This window comes from Misgurnus anguillicaudatus, chromosome 2 (assembly GCF_027580225.2).
Source record: "Misgurnus anguillicaudatus chromosome 2, ASM2758022v2, whole genome shotgun sequence".
NCBI classification, from domain to species: Eukaryota; Metazoa; Chordata; class Actinopteri; order Cypriniformes; family Cobitidae; genus Misgurnus; species Misgurnus anguillicaudatus.
The window spans coordinates 35,569,515-35,590,833 of record NC_073338.2 but is presented as its reverse complement, the minus strand read 5'-3'; the positions used below and the strand labels follow the sequence as shown (position 1 = coordinate 35,590,833).

The window sequence follows — 21,319 nt, the reverse complement described above, 5'->3', positions numbered from 1 at the left end:
GCTAAAATGCTGCATAGCTAAATGTTAATTAACATTGTTGCATATTGCTTAAAAATAAATAGATAGATATATAAACAAACAAATATATTAAAATAACATACATGTCTTATGCAAAAATAAAATATATATTTATATACAATTTTTGTTTATAACAATTTCTATATTTTCCTATATATTCATTATTCCTACTACTGCTTTAATTTTTGTTATTATGTGTTATAGAACGCTATAGAAAATGTTATTCTTGACATCAATAATAATAAAAAAAACGGAACGTTTGGAATGCAAAAGTCGGAAAGAATTTGAGGTAACACGCCCTCTTCCGGCCAACTCATCTGAACTCTGTTGTAAGTTCAAATGTGTCACTTTTTACCAGACAGTGAAAAAATACATCGCTTCACTTTGAAGTAGACAGAAGACAGGGAAAATGGTGTTGCTGACGATGATTTTTCGAGTCGCCGACGGGTTGCCACTTGCTGCATCTATGCAAGATGATGACCAGGTATGAATGGATTTTGAATGGTCTCTATGCTCCAAATAAGTCTGCAATAAGTTTCAAGTACGAAAAGATTAGGTCTGTTCTTAGTCATAGGATGCATTTAGAAGTTTCTGATACATGCCAGCTCTGTTTTCATTGCTATTTTTTGACTGTATAATACTTCAAATACGAGTTACTAAAGTGATGACTCTACAGTCTGGACGAGACCTACAGAAGTATCAGAGTCAAGCCAAGCAGCTTTGTCGAAAACTGAATGAACAGAGTCCTGCACGATGTACTTTAGAAGCAGGTACCATGTGCTTTCAGTAAGTACTAACACACACACACACACACACACACACACACACACACACACACACACACACACACACACACACACACACACACACACACACACACACACGGGTTGATATATGTCTGGGTGTGATCACAAATCAAAAACTTGTTTTTTTCTCCAGCTATGCCATTGAGAAAGGAGTGTGTTACTTGGCCTTATGTGAAGCAGGATTCCCAAAAAAACTGGCATTTGCTTATCTAGAGGATCTTGAAGGAGAATTCAGTGAGCAGTATGGGATGAAGGTCTCATCAGTATCACGGCCATACTCTTTTATTGAATTTGGTAAGAAACATCTCAGCCAATCTAGAAATTTCCTAAGGGGTGGATTCCCAGACAGGGATTAGACTAGTCCTAGACTAAAATAAATGTATAAGCTGTCCAAACTGAAAACAACTTGGACTGACATATCTTAAAATACATCAGTGCCCTTTGTTTTGCATCAAAATGCAAACAAGTAAGGCATGTTTGTTAAAACTAGTTATATTTCCTAATTAAAGTAACGCCTAGTACTGTTTTAAGATAATCCCTCTCCCAGAAACCACCCCTAAATTATATACTTGAATACTTTAATGAGTGTTGTGGTGGTTGCCACAAAGGTTTATTGAAGAATAAAACACCTGACTTGTTGGTTACTTCAGTGGGCTGTCTTGTACATAGTGTAGGTCACTTTGGTTAGAAGTCAAATAATAAATATTTCCATTTTTCTCAAGACACATACATACAGAAGGCCAAAAAATCGTACATTGACAGCAGGGCACGAAGAAATTTAGGCAACATCAATACAGAGTTGCAAGACGTCCAAAGAATTATGGTTGCCAATATAGAAGAGGTTCTCCAGCGTGGTGAAGCCTTGTCTGGTGAGTAAAGACTTTGGTCTTTTCATTTGAGGAACATATTATCAAATTGTTTGTTAAATGCCACTAAAGAGTGTTTTTTGTCACACTTCTCTCTCTGTAGCTTTGGATTCCAAAGCTGCTAACCTGTCCAGTCTGTCGAAGAAATACCGCAGCGATGCCAAATATCTCAACACACGGTCCACCTATGCTAAAGTAGCTGCCGGTTCTGTCATTTTCATTACACTCCTTGTCTATGTACGATTCTGGTGGCTGTGAATGTAAATTATAAATTAAAGCAATAACTCTCAGGGGTTCAGTCCAAAAAATGTTTGGACACCAAATAGTTCACCATGGCCTTAAGGTTTTGTCTGAGAGACTTTACAATCTTTATGAAAAGTGTGTTTTGTCAAGTTCACAATGCTATAGTCTTTTTAAATATTATTATAGCAATTTATAACTGTTAGTTATAGGTAGTGATAAATGTACGTTTGTTAGAAAATTTTCTGTATGTTTGTTACAGACGTCTTACTGAGCCATGCAAAGTGTTTGTGACATTCATGCAAAATCATAACAGCAGTTGAAGAAACTTTTATGTGCCAGATTTTAAATCCCAGCTGAGCTGTCAAAAACAAACATTTGCTTGTGATTTATTTGTAAATTGTAAGAAATGTAATACATATTGAGTACAAAATCATTGCAAAGGTTTATTGTTTACAAGTTAAACATACTCAATGAAATACAAAAAAAAAATATCACACTTTAATGCACTCACACTCATGTTTACAAAGATGAGCATTTATGTCTGCAAAGGATTTTTTAAATTTAAAATAAAATAAAACAAAAGCTGCTCTTGTGTTGGTCGTCACGTCCGCTCTAAAGACAATTCCGTATAATTGGAAGCAGGATATTTAGACCACAAGGTCAAAATCATCCCTCTGGAGAAAATGATAAATTATTCATTAATATGCAGACAAATTTCTAAACAGGAAAAATTGTCATCCAGCATAAACTGTAAAGTATTACAAACAGTTTTCTGCTATCATGAAGTGTTAGTTGATATGCAAAGGGCTGTGATAAATAAATGAGAATATATATTGACATGCATACCTCCTCATTGTAATTCATGACATGTTGTTTGATCTTGGATGAGTCCACCCATGTGACAAAGTCTTCCATACTCCTATAACAATATTGCACAATAAAGTCTAAAATGTATTTTAGCTACCAGTGTGTCACATAACTTTTGACTGGGAATAACTGTAACATACCTTGTAACAAGAAATGCCGGATCAGTGACAAGTTCAGGCCCGACTCGAATATCTGATGCTCCGTCAAGGAAAGGGTTTAATGTGATTATACTGCTAATTAAACTAAACTTTTTTTCGGGATATTAAAACGTGGTATAAGATACACATTCAACATAACCAAAGAAGATATAGAAGTGCATTTAATTACATAAAAATAAAACAAATTACACTGATAAGTTATTATTTGCTTACCACAACACACATTTTACCAAACTGAATTTTAATAGCTGTTTATTTTGTGTCAACAAAGCACGGTGAACTTGAAATTATTAACAGTTCAGTTTGTAAACGTATGATTGAAGGATACGCCCCTGCTCAATGAAGGTTATGGCTGTCTTAAGATTCTGAGCCATGCGCAGTTTCAGCATAATTGTGGGAAGTCGTCTCCTAATGAAAAGCACAATATTCAGAAAACCAAAATTTTTACAATTTTAAAAGGAAAACACCACCATTTTTCAATTTTACTATGTTCTTACCTCAACTTAGACAAATTAATACATGCCTATCTTTTTTCAATGATTGCATTTAATCTTTGTACAGTGCGTTGTGAATGTATTAGCATTTAGTCTAGCCCCATTCATTCCTTAGGATCCAAACAGGGATGAATTTAGAAGCCACCAAACACTTCCAAGTTTTCCCTACTTAAAGACTGTTACATGAATAGTTACACGAGCAAGTATGGTGGCACAAAATAAAACGTGCCGATTTTTTAAGTAGATAAAAATGAGAACTGTATTGTGTGGCGGAAAAGCGCTTAGTTTGCAGCACTTAAACCTCGGACAATCGCCACGTTTTATTTTGTGCCACCATACTTGTGTAACTACTTGTGTAAGGAGGTGTTTTCCTTTAAAGGACAAGTTCGGGATTTTACACTTAAAGCCCTGTTTTCAGATTGTTTATGATGAAATAGAACGATTTTAACTGAAATTTGGACATATGATGCTGGCCTGAGAATTTTCGGGTGTTTGTTCTATCAGCCCCACCCTCAAAATAGCTGTATAGGTGCTAGGGATGGGCACGAGTACTTGAACGTGGCATTGATGATAGATCACGAAAACAATGATCATGTGGGTTTATTTATTGTGGATATGGCGGCATTTGGATGTCTGGTTAGTGTTACAAGCGCATGTGGTAGTAAAGACTGGCACTGCGTCCCAAATTGCCTACTTCCACACTATATATAGTAGGCAAAGAGTACGAGAAGTAGTGCTTTTTGCCTACTAGGATAGTATGAAAGTATGCGGTTTGGAACGCAGCGTGGGTCTGGAGATGCGTGTTGGACGTCGTGTCGAGCTACGCAGATTGAGGTATGCCATCAGTTACATTACCATGCGTGATTCAAAAACAAACGGATAATTCCGTGAAGCCGGCCACACCTCACATCACTGAGGCACTATGGTTTAAAAGGATGCCGTGATTTTCGGAAATAAAGTCAGTCAGGTGCAAAATGTACAGCGCTGTCAAAAGTTATCATCTCATATTTAAACATCAAATGACAAGAGATACCTTAAACTTTTTAGATAACTTAGTTGAAAACTTAGTTGAAGTCTTGCATTTCATGCAGATAGATGCACGTTGTACATTTATGTTGTATAAAGGCTTAATATTATGCAGAGTGCGTCATATAGAAAGCGCTTCGGTTTGTGTTTATTAACCCTTTAGTTTCACTTCATCACGCAGCTATTCCTGTTAGAGGTTTCTGTAAAAACATTTAATTCATTAAAAATCTAGTATGTGTTCAATGTTCTGTCATAGTTTCTTCAAAATTAAGTTTTATTTGAGTGTTTTTAATAAAAAATATTTTATTTAGTTTATTATTCAAGCTCTCAACAGAAGAATATACGGGTGTGAGGCGTTTAGAAAAATAGGTCCACAAGTTTACAACGAATGGTAAAACACCTGTTGGAAAGCATCTTTTGCAGCGATTTTTGTGTAAGCATATCAGTGAACACCCCTGACCACTCGGTAAGTATCTGAAAACAGGGCTTTAAGTGTAAAATACCGAACTTGTCCTTTAAATCATTTTCTTACCTACTACTGACTTTGCATAAACCCTTCTGGGGCCGTATTCACAAAGAATTTTATCTTACCACTAAGAGTACTCCTAAATTGCACTAAAAGATTTTAGCTAGGAGTTTTCTCTTAAAAGTTATTCACAACGCCTTTCAGACCTACTTTTAGTAAGGAAAAAATATAACTCTTAAACTAAGAGTGAGTCTTCGTTGCTACGGATGACGTCAATTCTCATGCACGAGCTGTCTCGCAATGACCATGGTGATTGGTTGTTAGATGACAGGGCTGTCATGCGGAACATAACATGCACCAAATCATGGAATTACATCGAAATATGTCTGTGTCCTTCACAAAATAATAATAGTAATGCCATCGAAATGCATATATAAAAGAAAAGTCGTGAATGAAATTAAATTAAGGTATAATACCCAAATGAAAACCGCCATTTGCCTAATAATAAAAAATGACATTGCATTAACACTTGCTTGATTAATTTACATCCTATTAGCCTAAATAGACTACTTAAAGCAAGATATGTTGCCTATATATTGAAGAAGCCTAATAAATAAATGACGGTGGATTATGAACTCGCCAAAACGGAAAAGAAAGCCCAACTGGATGCAGGATCAGTTATTGCTGCTGTCCCAGTTGGTGCTGGAAAAAAGAAACATAATAAAAGGGAAATTCAGCACTGAGATATCAAGCAAAACTAAGCTTGGGAGACAGTGATGCGCGGGTCAATGTACTGTACAAAACAACCGGCACCCGACCAACGTTTTCAACTAACCCAGCCCGCAACTCGGACCACAAAAAATACAAAATAACTATACCGGACCCGCTCCCTGGCCCGCATTTTTTTAAGTAGTAATTGTTTAAAATAGTTAACTGGCATTTTTATTTCAAATGACCCGACCGACCGCGACCCGAATATCATGAAAAATATTTTTGGATGACTCATAACCGCAGGCACGCGCTCATTTCGGATCAACCCCGCGTATCACTGGGAGAGGATTTTTTTGCAGATCAATGCAGCATTCCTGCTTGTGTCGCGGACCCCGGACGACTGCGAGAGGCGGTGGTACAGTATGCATTACAATCGCAGTCAAGGGTTGAGATTGCAGCCTTTAAACGGGCAAGCATGGCAACAGGTTGGCATACAATATTAAATATTTAATATCATTATTGTTTCATGTAATTCTAAAAACTTCCTGCTTGTCAAGAATGTAATGAATTATGAAACAAATGTCATAAAAATATGCTTACATTAAAGTGTGCTTTTAAGTCTAGCCAATGCTTTTGAGTTGGTGAAACTGTCCATGTTAAGGAGGATCAGCACCTAAGGCATTTTAAGATCCTTTGTGAATAGGTCTTAGTGAGTTAGGAGTCCTCTCGACTTCTTTTAAGCTGTCCCAGACTTAGGTGCTACTTTTAGGGCTAAAATGCTTCGTGAATCACTTTTAGTGAAAAAAATTAGGAGTCCTAAAGTTAGGAGTGACACGCCCATTATTTTTAGGAGTTGCTCCTAAATTCGCCCGTTAGGAGCTACTTTTAGCCTTAAAATTCTTTGTGAATACGGCCCCAGATCAATAAACAGATCATTATTTTTTCTCATTTGGAGAGATTTACTGCACACTGCAAAGTAGACAAACATACCATCCAACTCTATATTGTCAGTTTTCTTACCTGCAGAATGAGGATGCACTGACTTCATTTGCGAGTGAGAGATTCTGTTTGGTGGGGATTAAACCAACACCATAGCTGCAAAAACAAACACACAAAATACCTATGTTTTGTTGTTGTCTTTAGACCAAAGTTAAGCCAACGCAGGGTTGTACTGCCCCAAAAATCCAGACTTACATTTTCTCCAAGAAAGTAGTGGTGCATTGAGCTCTAAAACCATCTTTTTCATCCAAGTCCCGTATTTTCTGTGCAAGTTCTCTTATATTTCGACTAAGTTTGTTGTATCTAAAAAGGAAAAATAAATGTTGAGATTCAGCAATTATCTTTCATATGAACATTTTCAGCTAACATCACTTTCTTTTTCTGAACATTTTGTGGTCCTTGACAGAAGGCAATCTACAGTGCATTTAAACATCTTATCAGTGTTCCCTTGGAAACGACCCCATCCCTACTAGAAAATCCATCTTAGACAGGCATAAGCTGGTTTAGGTGACAGTAGCTGGTTTAAGCTGGTCTTTCCAGGAGAGACAGCAGGCTCAAATCGCGGCAGTGGCAGCTAGTAGTGGCACTTCCGGCATCAGTAGTGGCACTTCCGGCATCTGGCTCATTTTGAGGCATCTAGTAGTGGCACTTGAGGCATCTGACTTATTTTGTTTGTGGCACCTCCGGCATCTTAAGGCAGCTAATCGTGGCACTTCCGGCATCGGACTCATTTTGAGGCCGCTAGTGGTGGCACCGTGACTTTTTGAGGCAGCTGACAGTTTTTGTGTCATTTAGGGGTGGCACTTCAGCGTCACACATCTGCACCAGCTGTTTTACGCGGTCCTTGTGCTGTCGTGCTGGCTGTCAGTCGGCCATTTCGAGATGCCTCGGGGACTATGGGGAACTAGGTGCCACAACTCTTGGCACTATGGCATTTCGCTGGCACTCATTTAATTCACGCGAGGTGCGTGTGTGTGCGTGCGCGCGCGTGCGTGCCACTGATCTATATAAATGACTGGATTGCGCATAGAACGCTTGACGTAACTGCGTGAGGTGAAGCCAGCACAGAGTTCGAGCCGCCATCTTGGTATACCCAACCGGCAGAGAGCGTCATTGACTTCCATTCAAAATCATGATCAAAATTAACCCCCCTTACAACGTATCAGTTACACAAGGTTAATTTTTAGGATATGTGTACGTTAATTATTTGTTAATTCTGGTGTTATTTGCAATGTTTATGTTTTAATCGGGCAGGATAATGGATTTATAAAAAACCGTTAAGGTGAGTGTGTCTGTTGCATTTGTTAATGACACGGGTATAAATAAAGTTTTGTTTGACATTCTTTGACGGTCAGTGTTATTTCTCTAAATAAGTTCAGGTAACTTGTAAGTTTAGATAACATAATTACAAAACTAGCAAATTATTGCATGCACATACGGTACAAAGCATGATTATGTATTTAGATTTCAGAATGAGCACGTTTATTGTCCTTAATACTAAATATGCTGCGGTCTGTCTGCTGATCTGATACTGTAATAAAGAAATAACTGATTAAAACGCAAAATGTACAACTTTCAGTAAATAACTATTTACATGCTTTGGACGTTTTTGTTGTAATAATGTACAGGGTAACTTCACATATAAAAACGAAGAAGAGTAAAGTGATGTTTTATCATTAAAATCTGATAACGTCCATTGGTTTAATAGAACGTTTGGGTATACCAACATGGCGGCGCGGTGGCTTCACAAGTGTGACGTCATGCGCAGTCCGGTCATTTATATAGATCAGTGGTGCGTGCGTGTGTGTGTGTGTGTGTGTGTGTGTGTGTGTGTGTTGTCATGAATGTGCGCGCACGCTGGCTGACAGTCGTTTATAGGTGCGGGCATTTCGAGATGCCACGGTTACTCTTGAGATGCCACCACTCTGCCCACCGGAATATAAATAATATAATTCTAGTTTTCTCACTTTGTTCATCTTATTATTTTAGCGGGCAGACTAAGAAGCACGTTTCTAATTTATTTAAATGTTTCTAATTTATTTAAACAGTATTTTAAAACTAGGAAACCCCCTCTTTTACCAATTATTACAGTATTGCAATTCTCTTGTCTACCGGTAGGTGCCCCCAAGCACAAACGGGAAACGCCGGGGCCAAGACTATATCAAGTTCTGATATAAGGTTTCTCCAATAAAAAATACCATACTGTTATTACTTGTCTTTGACCATACAGGGTGGAGATTCACATGTACCCCAGGGCCAGCAGTGCAGCACTGTACATTAACACCTGTGATTTTAGTGTGAATAAATGTTCAAAATAAATTTTGAATGACTCTTTTTAGTTATTGTGTTGTGAATGTAAAACTTTTTTAAAAAATATTATAAGTAAAAGAAAAACGTCACAGTTTGTTTATCAGACCAAACAACCAAGATATGTTTCATATCCACAATTGATTTGTTGCAAAAAGAGCATTATGTGTACTAATGCTTGGTATTTGTCACTTTATGTACTGTAAGAGAAACATTCTCATTCTGCATACCACCACGATGTGCAGGTTTGTGTCATATGAATTAACAGAATATATAAAATATTAAAATAATGTAACAAAACTATATGTAATTATACCGGCACAGAATCATATAACAATTAGTTATTACAGTGACATTCCTGTTATTTTCGAATTTCTTGTTACCTATAGGCTACTCATTGTGCACTGTTTTCCTCGTTCATACTGTTTATTGAGCAACTGTACAATTTATAAAATTTTCTTTTTTGTGATTGTATGTATTTCACTGCATATAGAGTATACCTACATTATATATTTTATTGTCTTGATTTAATTTATTGTAAAGTAATCTATTGTAGGGGTGTGCAGCGGAGTCAGTATTTGTATCTGTATTTGTATCTGTAACAATCACCTTTAAGCGTTTATTGTGTCTTTCAGCACAGTTACATATGTGACTCATTCTGTCTAAATGAGTGGGATGTTTTCAGAAAAAATAAGTAGCCTACATTAATCCCTCGTTTAGCGATTCAAATACTACTTAAACATCTATTAATTAAACATACGTTTTCTGAGAGTGAAATGGTTAATACTAAGATGCGTGTCATGTCTGACATCTTGGTTTCGGTTTAAAAACATGCAGGAATTTGAAAATAAAATGCAGGACATGCCTGATGTTTTTAAAGAGTTATTAAGAGAGATAAGTTTTAAGTTAAAAGGTTATTAAGATCGACAAGACTCGCGCTGACTAATAGATCCAAAACGCAACACACACGCAAGTAGCCTACGTGCACTGACAGAATAGTTCAAAAACAAATTCTTTTGACAAGAATTTACGAAAGCTATACTACAAACTTGCTGAGCTCATTATTAACTATGTCCATAGCCTACAGCGTTTGCGCGAACAGAACGAATTGTTTAAAAAAACTTCCTTATTAATTTTCATCTAAATAAATAATCAGATATTCGTTTAAAATTTCAAATAACAGTATGCTGTATTAAGTCAGTTTTGACTTAGTTCAAAACAAGCAAAATTATTTTAAACAATAAGGTAATTAGAAAGATTTAATTCAAATGTTTCAGTTGTTATTTACTTACTTTATTTTTTATGTTAATTGCAATTCATGTCATAATCTTCAGTTTAAATTTTGTTTTTAAAATGTTACATTTTCATATTTTTATCTATTTACTTATTTATTGTATATTCACCTAGATTGACAATGAAGCTTGCTCACTGTAAAAGAAATCCGTAGAAATTGCAGCTGGGTTGCCGGTAATTTACCGTAGATTAAAATTTATGTTATTTACTGGCAACACTCTGTTCAAAGTCAAACGAACATTTAACATCCACAAGTCTTCGTCTTTACAGAGCAAAACTAAAAAAAAAACAGCATCAAGCAAAACATTCTGAAACAAACTCTTAAGCAAAAAACAGAAAAAGGTTGATGATGATTTCTGGTTCCCAGAATGCTTTGCATAAGGCTGTTATTGTGTAGTTTTTTTTCTGTAAAGATAAAGACTTGTTAATATTTAAATTTATTTAACTTTGAACAAACTCTTGCCATTAACTAACATAAATTTAAATCTACGATAAATTACCGGCAACCTAGCTGCAACAACATTGTAATTTCTACGGATTTTTTTACAGTGTAAAAGATCATCTGTGACCGAAGTCACGGAGACACGGAGTTATTAACGAATATTTTATTTATCAAGGTTTTCTGGTCTTGTGTAATTAAATAAAATAAAAAAAAATAAAAGGCTCATTTTTTACAGTTGGGTTAAAAGAAGTTTGATATTAGCAGCGTTTTAAAACTAATTCCAAAACAGCTCGCGTTTCTAAGGGACACGCAGAAAATGTCATTCATGTCATTTTATAGATTGCACTCATTCACTTCACACACATATTATACATGCTTTAAGGGGTGTATAATTTAGTGCTGTTCCAGTAAACACGTGATTATGTCTGGCCGAATATTTTTCTGTTATTCGGATGAATTCGTTATTCGTTTTAAAGCCATTATCCGTGCCCTTACGAATAACGTATTCGGCTTCGGGCACATCCCTAATCTATTGTTTCTCATGCCGTTTTTCTTGGGCACAAAATGAACAAAATAGAATTTCCATTGTACAAAAATTATGAATTAAAATATTTAAATGATGTGTAAAAACTAAATTAAAATAGAAGGGTTAAACTAAAACTGAAAATGATTTCATAATTTTTCCGTATTACTTAGTTTAATCTGCAGAACAAAAAAAGATATTTAAAAATAAAATTGACAACCAAAAACTCGCACAATAAGTACAGTAAAAGAATAGGCGGTGTTTCTCGTTTGTGCCTGGGGGCACCTACCGGTAGACAAGAGAATTGCAATACTGTAAGATTAGTAAAAGAGGGGGGCTTCCTGGTTTTAAAATACTGTTTAAATAAATTAGAAATATTTTAGCCACGTGCCTCTCAGTCCGCCCGCCAAAATAACAAGATAAGATTAACAAAGCGAGAAAACCAGAATTCCACTATTTCTATTCCGGGGGGCAGAGCGGCGGCACCCCAAGAGCAACCGCGGCATCCCGAAACGCCCGCACCCACAAACGACCGCCAGCCAGCGCGCGCGCACAACCACGACAACACACCCACACATGGCCGACCGACAGCCAGCACGCAAACATTATGACAGCACAAAAACCGCGCAAACAGCCGGCACAAATAAACGACGCGGTGCCACCCCCAACTGACACAAAAACTGTCAGCTGCCTCAAAAAGTCACGGTGCCACGACTAGCGGCCTCAAAATGAGTCCGATGCCGGAAGTGCCACGATTAGCTGCCTTAAGATGCCGGAGGTGCCACAAACAAAATAAGTCAGATGCCTCAAGTGCCACTACTAGATGCCTCAAAATGAGCCAGATGCCGGAAGTGCCACCACTAGCTGCCACTGCCGCGCGGAAGTGCCACTACTAGATGCCTCAAAATGAGCCAGATGCCGGAAGTGCCTCTACTAGCTGCAACTGCCGCGCGGAAGTGCCACTACTAGATGCCTCAAAATGAGCCAGATGCCGGAATTGCCACCACTAATGCCGGAAGCGCCACCACCAGCCGCCACCGCCGCGATTTGAGCTTGGCCCTACTGGGTGAAAACCGTTAACTCACACACACCACGTACAAACCACTGTGCTCAAAAAGTGACAACTGTTCTTACAACACAAAAACGATCTGTGATAATGACTTAATAGGGTATGGGTTTGTACAAAAAAACATGAACCAATAATGCCTGCAAAAAAGCAAACAATTATAATATTCAACACAAAATCTCTATTGTCTATTGCTCCTTTCATAAGTAACATTATAGCACGCAAACAATGTGGCCTAGAAATACGTGTTTACAATAATAAACACTCGCGAAACAACTAACTGTTACGCGGAGACAAAACTGCTTCTTAACGCGGAAACACGCATAATGACATCATTATTATCCCTTAGAAAAACTAACAATTACATATGTGTTTTCAAAATTAAACCATTCGCAATTTGTTTTGCTGTGATTGTTGACCACAACGTAGAAAACAACAATGGTGGCAACACTCAGACACATTATTTCACTCGATTTCTTGAATATGCCACATTTAAACAAAGTGTAAAAGAAGTAAAGAGTGTAAAAATGACTTTATTTAGCTGATATTACCGTCAGTGCAGATGCAGAGGTTTATCGCGCTGTTCTTGGTCAGCAGCAGGAGGAACGCTCAACAAGCAAGATCAGCCAACACGATCGTTCTGCAGACCTGAGTAATCGAACTAATCAGACAGAAGCGCTCGAGCGCAATCGATTTAACATGCCTAAATGCTAACCAACAAAAACACATTAAAAAGTAAAACATATCAAGCTGATTTTATACGTCATAGTTTAAATAAATCTGCACTAAATATATTTTAGAATTGTTCTTTTATAAGAACTAGTTTTACTGACCTCTGTACAGTTTGTCACCGAGGGTTTGCATTAGGGTTGCCAGTGTGTGTTCTGTTTGCTTTTTATAGCTAGGTTTTGTAGTACATTTAAATGAACGAGTGTTTTTAATCATTTTACTAATGCATGCATGCACAATTTCTAACACAACAAAGCCAAGGCTCCAGAAACACTATACTATATTCGTTAAATTCCCAACTGGTTTTTAAAAGCTAAAATGCTGCATAGCTAAATGTTAATTAACATTGTTGCATATTGCTTAAAAATAAATAGATAGATATATAAACAAACAAATATATTAAAATAACATACATGTCTTATGCAAAAATAAAATATATATTTATATACAATTTTTGTTTATAACAATTTCTATATTTTCCTATATATTCATTATTCCTACTACTGCTTTAATTTTTGTTATTATGTGTTATAGAACGCTATAGAAAATGTTATTCTTGACATCAATAATAATAAAAAAAACGGAACGTTTGGAATGCAAAAGTCGGAAAGAATTTGAGGTAACACGCCCTCTTCCGGCCAACTCATCTGAACTCTGTTGTAAGTTCAAATGTGTCACTTTTTACCAGACAGTGAAAAAATACATCGCTTCACTTTGAAGTAGACAGAAGACAGGGAAAATGGTGTTGCTGACGATGATTTTTCGAGTCGCCGACGGGTTGCCACTTGCTGCATCTATGCAAGATGATGACCAGGTATGAATGGATTTTGAATGGTCTCTATGCTCCAAATAAGTCTGCAATAAGTTTCAAGTACGAAAAGATTAGGTCTGTTCTTAGTCATAGGATGCATTTTGAAGTTTCTGATACATGCCAGCTCTGTTTTCATTGCTATTTTTTGACTGTATAATACTTCAAATACGAGTTACTAAAGTGATGACTCTACAGTCTGGACGAGACCTACAGAAGTATCAGAGTCAAGCCAAGCAGCTTTGTCGAAAACTGAATGAACAGAGTCCTGCACGATGTACTTTAGAAGCAGGTACCATGTGCTTTCAGTAAGTACTAATACTTACACACACACCCCAAAAAGACGCACACACATGTGTTGATTTATGTCTGGATGTGATCACAAATCAAAAACTTATTTTGGTCTCCAGCTATGCCATTGAGAAAGGAGTGTGTTACTTGGCCTTATGTGAAGCAGGATTCCCAAAGAAACTGGCATTTGCTTATCTAGAGGATCTTGAAGGAGAATTCAGTGAGCAGTATGGGATAAAGGTCTCATCAGTATCACGGCCATACTCTTTTATTGAATTTGGTAAGAAACATCTCAGCCAATCTAGAAATTTCCTAAGGGGTGGATTCCCAGACAGGGATTCGTCTAGTCCTAGACTAAAATAAATGTATAAACTGTCCAAACTGAAAACAACTTGGACTGACATATCTTAAAATACATCAGTGCCCTTTGTTTTGCATCAAAATGCAAACAAGTAAGGCATGTTTGTTAAAACTAGTTATATTTCCTAATTAAAGTAACGCCTAGTACTGTTTTAAGATAATCCCTCTCCCAGAAACCACCCCTAAATTATATACTTGAATACTTTAATGAGTGTTGTGGTGGTTGCCACAAATGTTTATTGAAGAATAAAACACCTGACTTGTTGGTTACTTCAGTGGGCTGTCTTGTACATAGTGTAGGTCACTTTGGTTAGAAGTCAAATAATAAATATTTCCATTTTTCTCAAGACACATACATACAGAAGGCCAAAAAATCTTACATTGACAGCAGGGCACGAAGAAATTTAGGCAACATCAATACAGAGTTGCAAGACGTCCAAAGAATTATGGTTGCCAATATAGAAGAGGTTCTCCAGCGTGGTGAAGCCTTGTCTGGTGAGTAAAGACTTTGGTCTTTTCATTTGAGGAACATATTATCAAATTGTTTGTTAAATGCCACTAAAGAGTGTTTTTTGTCACACTTCTCTCTCTGTAGCTTTGGATTCCAAAGCTGCTAACCTGTCCAGTCTGTCGAAGAAATACCGCAGCGATGCCAAATATCTCAACACACGGTCCACCTATGCTAAAGTAGCCGCCGGTTCTGTCATTTTCATTACACTCCTTGTCTATGTACGATTCTGGTGGCTGTGAATGTAAATTATAAATTAAAGCAATAACTCTCAGGGGTTCAGTCCAAAAAATGTTTGGACACCAAATAGTTCACCATGGCCTTAAGGTTTTGTCTGAGAGACTTTACAATCTTTATGAAAAGTGTGTTTTGTCAAGTTCACAATGCTATAGTCTTTAAATATTATTGTAGCAATTTATAACTGTTAGTTATAGGTATTGATAAATGTACGTTTGTTAGAAAATTTTCTGTATGTTCGTTACAGAGGTCTTCCTGAGCCATGCAAAGTGTTTGTGACGTTCGTGCAAAATCATAACAGCAGTTGAAGAAACTTTTATGTGTCAGATTTTAAATCCCAGCTGAGCTGTCAAAAACAAACATTTGCCCGTGATTTATTTGTAAATTGTAAGAAATGTAATACATATTGAGTACAAAATCATTGCAAAGGTTTGTTGTTTACAAGTTAAACATACTCACTGAAATACAAAAAAAACCATCACACTTTAATGCACTCACACTCATGTTTACAAAGATGAGCATTTATGTCTGCAAAGGATTTTTTTAATTTAAAATAAAATAAAACAAAAGCTGCTCTTGTGTTGGTCGTCACGTCCGCTCTAAAGACAATTCCGTATAATTGGAAGCAGGATATTTAGACCACAAGGTCAAAATCATCCCTCTGGAGAAAATGATAAATTATTCATTAATATACAGACAAATTTCTAAACAGGAAAGTGTCATCCAGCATAAACTGTAAAGCATTACAAACAGTTTTCTGCTATCATGAAGTGTTAGTTGATATGCAAAGGGCTGTGATAAATAAATGAGAATATGTATTATACATTGACATGCATACCTCCTCATTGTAATTCATGACATGTTGTTTGATCTTGGATGAGTCCACCCATGTGACAAAGTCTTCCATACTCCTATAACAATATTGCACAATAAAGTCTAAAATGTATTTTAGCTACCAGTGTGTCACATAACTTTTGACTGGGAATAACTGTAACATACCTTGTAACAAGAAATGCCGGATCAGTGACAAGTTCAGGCCCGACTCGAATATCTGATGCTCCGTCAAGGAAAGGGTTTAATGTGATTATACTGCTAATTAAACTAAACTTTTTTTCGGGATATTAAAACGTGGTATAAGATACACATTCAACATAACCAAAGAAGATATAGAAGTGCATTTAATTACATAAAAATAAAACAAATTACACTAATAAGTTATTATTTACTTACCAAAACACACATTTTACCAAACTGAATTTTAATAGCTGTTTATTTTGTGTCAACAAAGCACGGTGAACTTGAAATTATTAACAGTTCAGTTTGTAAACGTATGATTGAAGGATATGCCCCTGCTCAATGAAGGTTATGGCTGTCTTAAGATTCTGAGCCATGCGCAGTTTCAGCATAATTGTGGGAAGTCGTCTCCTAATGAAAAGCACAATATTCAGAAAACCAAAATTTTTACAATTTTAAAAGGAAAACACCACCATTTTTCAATTTTACTATGTTCTTACCTCAACTTAGACAAATTAATACATGCCTATCTTTTTTCAATGATTGCATTTAATCTTTGTACAGTGCGTTGTGAATGTATTAGCATTTAGTCTAGCCCCATTCATTCCTTAGGATCCAAACAGGGATGAATTTAGAAGCCACCAAACACTTCCAAGTTTTCCCTACTTAAAGACTGTTACATGAATAGTTACACAAGTAAGTATGGTGGCACAAAATAAAACGTGGCGATTTTTTAAGTAGATAAAAATGAGAACTGTATTGTGTGGCGGAAAAGCGCTTAGTTTGCAGCACTTAAACCTCGGACGCTTAAAAAAAATTGCCACGTCTTATTTTGTGCCACCATACTTACTTGTGTAACTACTTGTGTACGGTGGTGTTTTCCTTTAAAGGACAAGTTCGGTATTTTACGCTTAAAGCCCTGTTTTCAGATTGTTTATGATGAAATAGAACGGTTTTAACTGAAATTTGGACATATGATGCTGGCCTGAGAATTTTCGGGTGTTTGTTCTATCAGCCCCACCCTCAAAATAGCTGTATAGGTGCTAGGGATGGGCACGAGTACTTGAACGTGGCATTGATGATAGATCACGAAAACAATGATCATGTGGGTTTATTTATTGTGGATATGGCGGCATTTGGATGTCTGGTTAGTGTTACAAGCGCATGTGGTAGTAAAGACTGGCACTGCGTCCCAAATTGCCTACTTCCACACTATATATAGTAGGCAAAGAGTACGAGAAGTAGTGCTTTTTGCCTACTAGGATAGTATGAAAGTATGCGGTTTGGAACGCAGCGTGGGTCTGGAGATGCGTGTTGGACGTCGTGTCGAGCTACGCAGATTGAGGTATGCCATCAGTTACATTACCATGCGTGATTCAAAAACAAACGGATAATTCCGTGAAGCCGGCCACACCTCACATCACTGAGGCACTATGGTTTAAAAGGATGCCGTGATTTTCGGAAATACAGTCAGTCAGGTGCAAAATGTACAGCGCCGTCAAAAGTTATCATCTCATATTTAAACATCAAATGACAAGAGATACCTTAAACTTTTTAGATAACTTAGTTGAAAACTTAGTTGAAGTCTTGCATTTCATGCAGATAGATGCACGTTGTACATTTATGTTGTATAAAGGCTTAATATTATGCAGAGTGCGTCATATAGAAAGCGCTTCGGTTTGTGTTTATTAACCCTTTAGTTTCACTTCATCACGCAGCTATTCCTGTTAGAGGTTTCTGTTAAAAACATTTAATTCATTAAAAATCTAGTATGTGTTCAATGTTCTGTCATAGTTTCTTCAAAATTAAGTTTTATTTGAGTGTTTTTAATAAAAAATATTTTATTTAGTTTATTATTCAAGCTCTCAACAGAAGAATATACGGGTGTGAGGCGTTTAGAAAAATAGGTCCACAAGTTTACAACGAATGGTAAAACACCTGTTGGAAAGCATCTTTTGCAGCGATTTTTGTGTAAGCATATCAGTGAACACCCCTGACCACTCGGTAAGTATCTGAAAACAGGGCTTTAAGTGTAAAATACCGAACTTGTCCTTTAAATCATTTTCTTACCTACTACTGACTTTGCATAAACCCTTCTGGGGCCGTATTCACAAAGAATTTTATCTTACCACTAAGAGTACTCCTAAATCGCACTAAAAGATTTTAGCTAGGAGTTTTCTCTTAAAAGTTATTCACAACGCCTTTCAGACCTACTTTTAGTAAGGAAAAAATATAACTCTTAAACTAAGAGTGAGTCTTCGTTGCTACGGATGACGTCAATTCTCATGCACGAGCTGTCTCGCAATGACCATGGTGATTGGTTGTTAGATGACAGGGCTGTCATGCGGAACATAACATGCACCAAATCATGGAATTACATCGAAATATGTCTGTGTCCTTCACAAAATAATAATAGTAATGCCATCGAAATGCATATATAAAAGAAAAGTCGTGAATGAAATTAAATTAAGGTATAATACCCAAATGAAAACCGCCATTTGCCTAATAATAAAAAATGACATTGCATTAACACTTGCTTGATTAATTTACATCCTATTAGCCTAAATAGACTACTTAAAGCAAGATATGTTGCCTATATATTGAAGAAGCCTAATAAATAAATGACGGTGGATTATGAACTCGCCAAAACGGAAAAGAAAGCCCAACTGGATGCAGGATCAGTTATTGCTGCTGTCCCAGTTGGTGCTGGAAAAAAGAAACATAATAAAAGGGAAATTCAGCACTGAGATATCAAGCAAAACTAAGCTTGGGAGACAGTGATGCGCGGGTCAATGTACTGTACAAAACAACCGGCACCCGACCAACGTTTTCAACTAACCCAGCCCGCAACTCGGACCACAAAAAATACAAAATAACTATACCGGACCCGCTCCCTGGCCCGCATTTTTTTAAGTAGTAATTGTTTAAAATAGTTAACTGGCATTTTTATTTCAAATGACCCGACCGACCGCGACCCGAATATCATGAAAAATATTTTTGGATGACTCATAACCGCAGGCACGCGCTCATTTCGGATCAACCCCGCGTATCACTGGGAGAGGATTTTTTTGCAGATCAATGCAGCATTCCTGCTTGTGTCGCGGACCCCGGACGACTGCGAGAGGCGGTGGTACAGTATGCATTACAATCGCAGTCAAGGGTTGAGATTGCAGCCTTTAAACGGGCAAGCATGGCAACAGGTTGGCATACAATATTAAATATTTAATATCATTATTGTTTCATGTAATTCTAAAAACTTCCTGCTTGTCAAGAATGTAATGAATTATGAAACAAATGTCATAAAAATATGCTTACATTAAAGTGTGCTTTTAAGTCTAGCCAATGCTTTTGAGTTGGTGAAACTGTCCATGTTAAGGAGGATCAGCACCTAAGGCATTTTAAGATCCTTTGTGAATAGGTCTTAGTGAGTTAGGAGTCCTCTCGACTTCTTTTAAGCTGTCCCAGACTTAGGTGCTACTTTTAGGGCTAAAATGCTTCGTGAATTACTTTTAGTGAAAAAAATTAGGAGTCCTAAAGTTAGGAGTGACACGCCCATTATTTTTAGGAGTTGCTCCTAAATTCGCCCGTTAGGAGCTACTTTTAGCCTTAAAATTCTTTGTGAATACGGCCCCAGATCAATAAACAGATCATTATTTTTTCTCATTTGGAGAGATTTACTGCACACTGCAAAGCAGACAAACATACCATCCAACTCTATATTGTCAGTTTTCTTACCTGCAGAATGAGGATGCACTGACTTCATTTGCGAGTGAGAGATTCTGTTTGGTGGGGATTAAACCAACACCATAGCTGCAAAAACAAACACACAAAATATCTATGTTTTGTTGTTGTCTTTAGACCAAAGTTAAGCCAACGCAGGGTTGCACTGCCCCAATAATCCAGACTTACATTTTCTCCAAGAAAGTAGTGGTGCATTGAGCTCTAAAACCATCTTTTTCATCCAAGTCCCGTATTTTCTGCGCAAGTTCTCTTATATTTCGACTAAGTTTGTTGTATCTAAAAAGGAAAAATAAATGTTGAGATTCAGCAATTATCTTTCATATGAACATTTTCAGCTAACATCACTTTCTTTTTCTGAACATTTTGTGGTCCTTGACAGAAGGCAATCTACAGTGCATTTAAACATCTTATCAGTGTTCCCTTGGAAACGACCCCATCCCTACTAGAAAATCCATCTTAGACAGGCATAAGCTGGTTTAGGTGACAGTAGCTGGTTTAAGCTGGTCTTTCCAGCCTGGCAAATCTGGTCAAGCTGGTGCGTCAGCTGGTCTTCCAGCCTGACTAGCTAAATCCAGCTAGACCATCTTAAAAGGTGACCAAAACACAGCAAGACCAGCTTAAAAAGTGACCATAACAGGTAGATCAGCTTGCTACACCAGCTAAACCAAGCGGGGAGACCAGCTAAAACCAGCTCACCAGCTTATGCTGGAATTTTCAGTAGGGATGAATGACCAGTGCTCTACCGAGTGAGCTAAAGGATGATGTTTATACTTCATTTGTTTATAACAAAGTACTAAAAGTAAAATACCTTAAGCAATGCTTTAATCAAAGATTTCAATTTTATATACGTATTAACAGTGATTTTCTTTACTCACTTGGTGTAGTCCTCCCTCCTCTCAATGTGGTATTTTCTTAACACTTTCACCTCGTGAAGATTATTGTCAACCTCCCAGTTAATAAAATCAACTTTCTTCAAGAGCTTCTGCTCGTGGAATTTTAATTTTCGAACCATTTTGCAAATAAAATTGACTACAATTTACAAAACGTGATTTTTGGCTACCATGCTACTCACGTTATTTACCGGAAACACATTTTTATTCTCGGTGTTTATGAGACGTTGGTACAGCTGCGCAGCTGAACACTGCCGCTCAGTGGCGAGGCGAAAGAAAACGCGAGCACACTGTCAGCTTGCTTACGAAAAACTATTTAATTTGTAACCAAATAAAATGTTTATGCAAATAAAATTAATAAAATGCAAAAACTATGCTGGTAAAATCATGGGGTAAGAATGTCATATGGGTTTAATACCCATAGCATACTGAGAAAATGTATTCCTTGAATGTAGT

The 21,319-nt window shown here is 36.9% G+C and overlaps 3 protein-coding genes across 4 annotated transcripts; 2 read left to right on the top strand and 1 right to left on the bottom strand.

The window, feature by feature from the left end:
• The first annotated feature begins 283 nt into the window (after positions 1-283).
• Positions 284-2,525, top strand: LOC129442713 (vesicle-trafficking protein SEC22b-A). Its single transcript, XM_055202951.2, has 5 exons — positions 284-502; positions 695-804; positions 958-1,118; positions 1,547-1,693; positions 1,794-2,525. Exons 1-5 carry the CDS (start codon positions 428-430, stop codon positions 1,946-1,948), a joined length of 648 nt encoding a protein of 215 aa, XP_055058926.2. The 5' UTR covers positions 284-427; the 3' UTR covers positions 1,949-2,525.
• Positions 2,364-21,099, bottom strand: imp3 (IMP U3 small nucleolar ribonucleoprotein 3). Of its 2 annotated transcripts, none has more exons than XM_055202952.2 (7): positions 20,849-21,093; positions 6,850-6,957; positions 6,676-6,750; positions 3,287-3,366; positions 2,941-2,992; positions 2,780-2,852; positions 2,364-2,607 (listed from the first exon to the last, which is right to left on the bottom strand). In XM_055202952.2, the coding sequence occupies exons 1-7, from the start codon at positions 20,983-20,985 to the stop codon at positions 2,581-2,583; spliced, it is 552 nt and encodes a 183-aa protein (XP_055058927.1). In that variant the 5' UTR covers positions 20,986-21,093; the 3' UTR covers positions 2,364-2,580. The 2 variants fall into 2 exon arrangements, with proteins under 2 accessions (XP_055058927.1, XP_073710619.1); XM_073854518.1 differs by lacking the exons at positions 2,364-2,607; positions 2,780-2,852; positions 2,941-2,992; ... (1 more) ...; positions 6,676-6,750; positions 6,850-6,957 and adding exons at positions 15,683-15,879; positions 16,057-16,129; positions 16,218-16,269; ... (1 more) ...; positions 19,968-20,042; positions 20,142-20,249 and having other exon boundaries at positions 20,849-21,099.
• Positions 13,673-15,343, top strand: LOC141350079 (vesicle-trafficking protein SEC22b-A). The gene is made up of 5 exons (XM_073854507.1): positions 13,673-13,828; positions 14,021-14,130; positions 14,233-14,393; positions 14,822-14,968; positions 15,069-15,343. Exons 1-5 carry the CDS (start codon positions 13,754-13,756, stop codon positions 15,221-15,223), a joined length of 648 nt encoding a protein of 215 aa, XP_073710608.1. The 5' UTR covers positions 13,673-13,753; the 3' UTR covers positions 15,224-15,343.
• Positions 21,100-21,319: the final 220 nt, after the last annotated feature.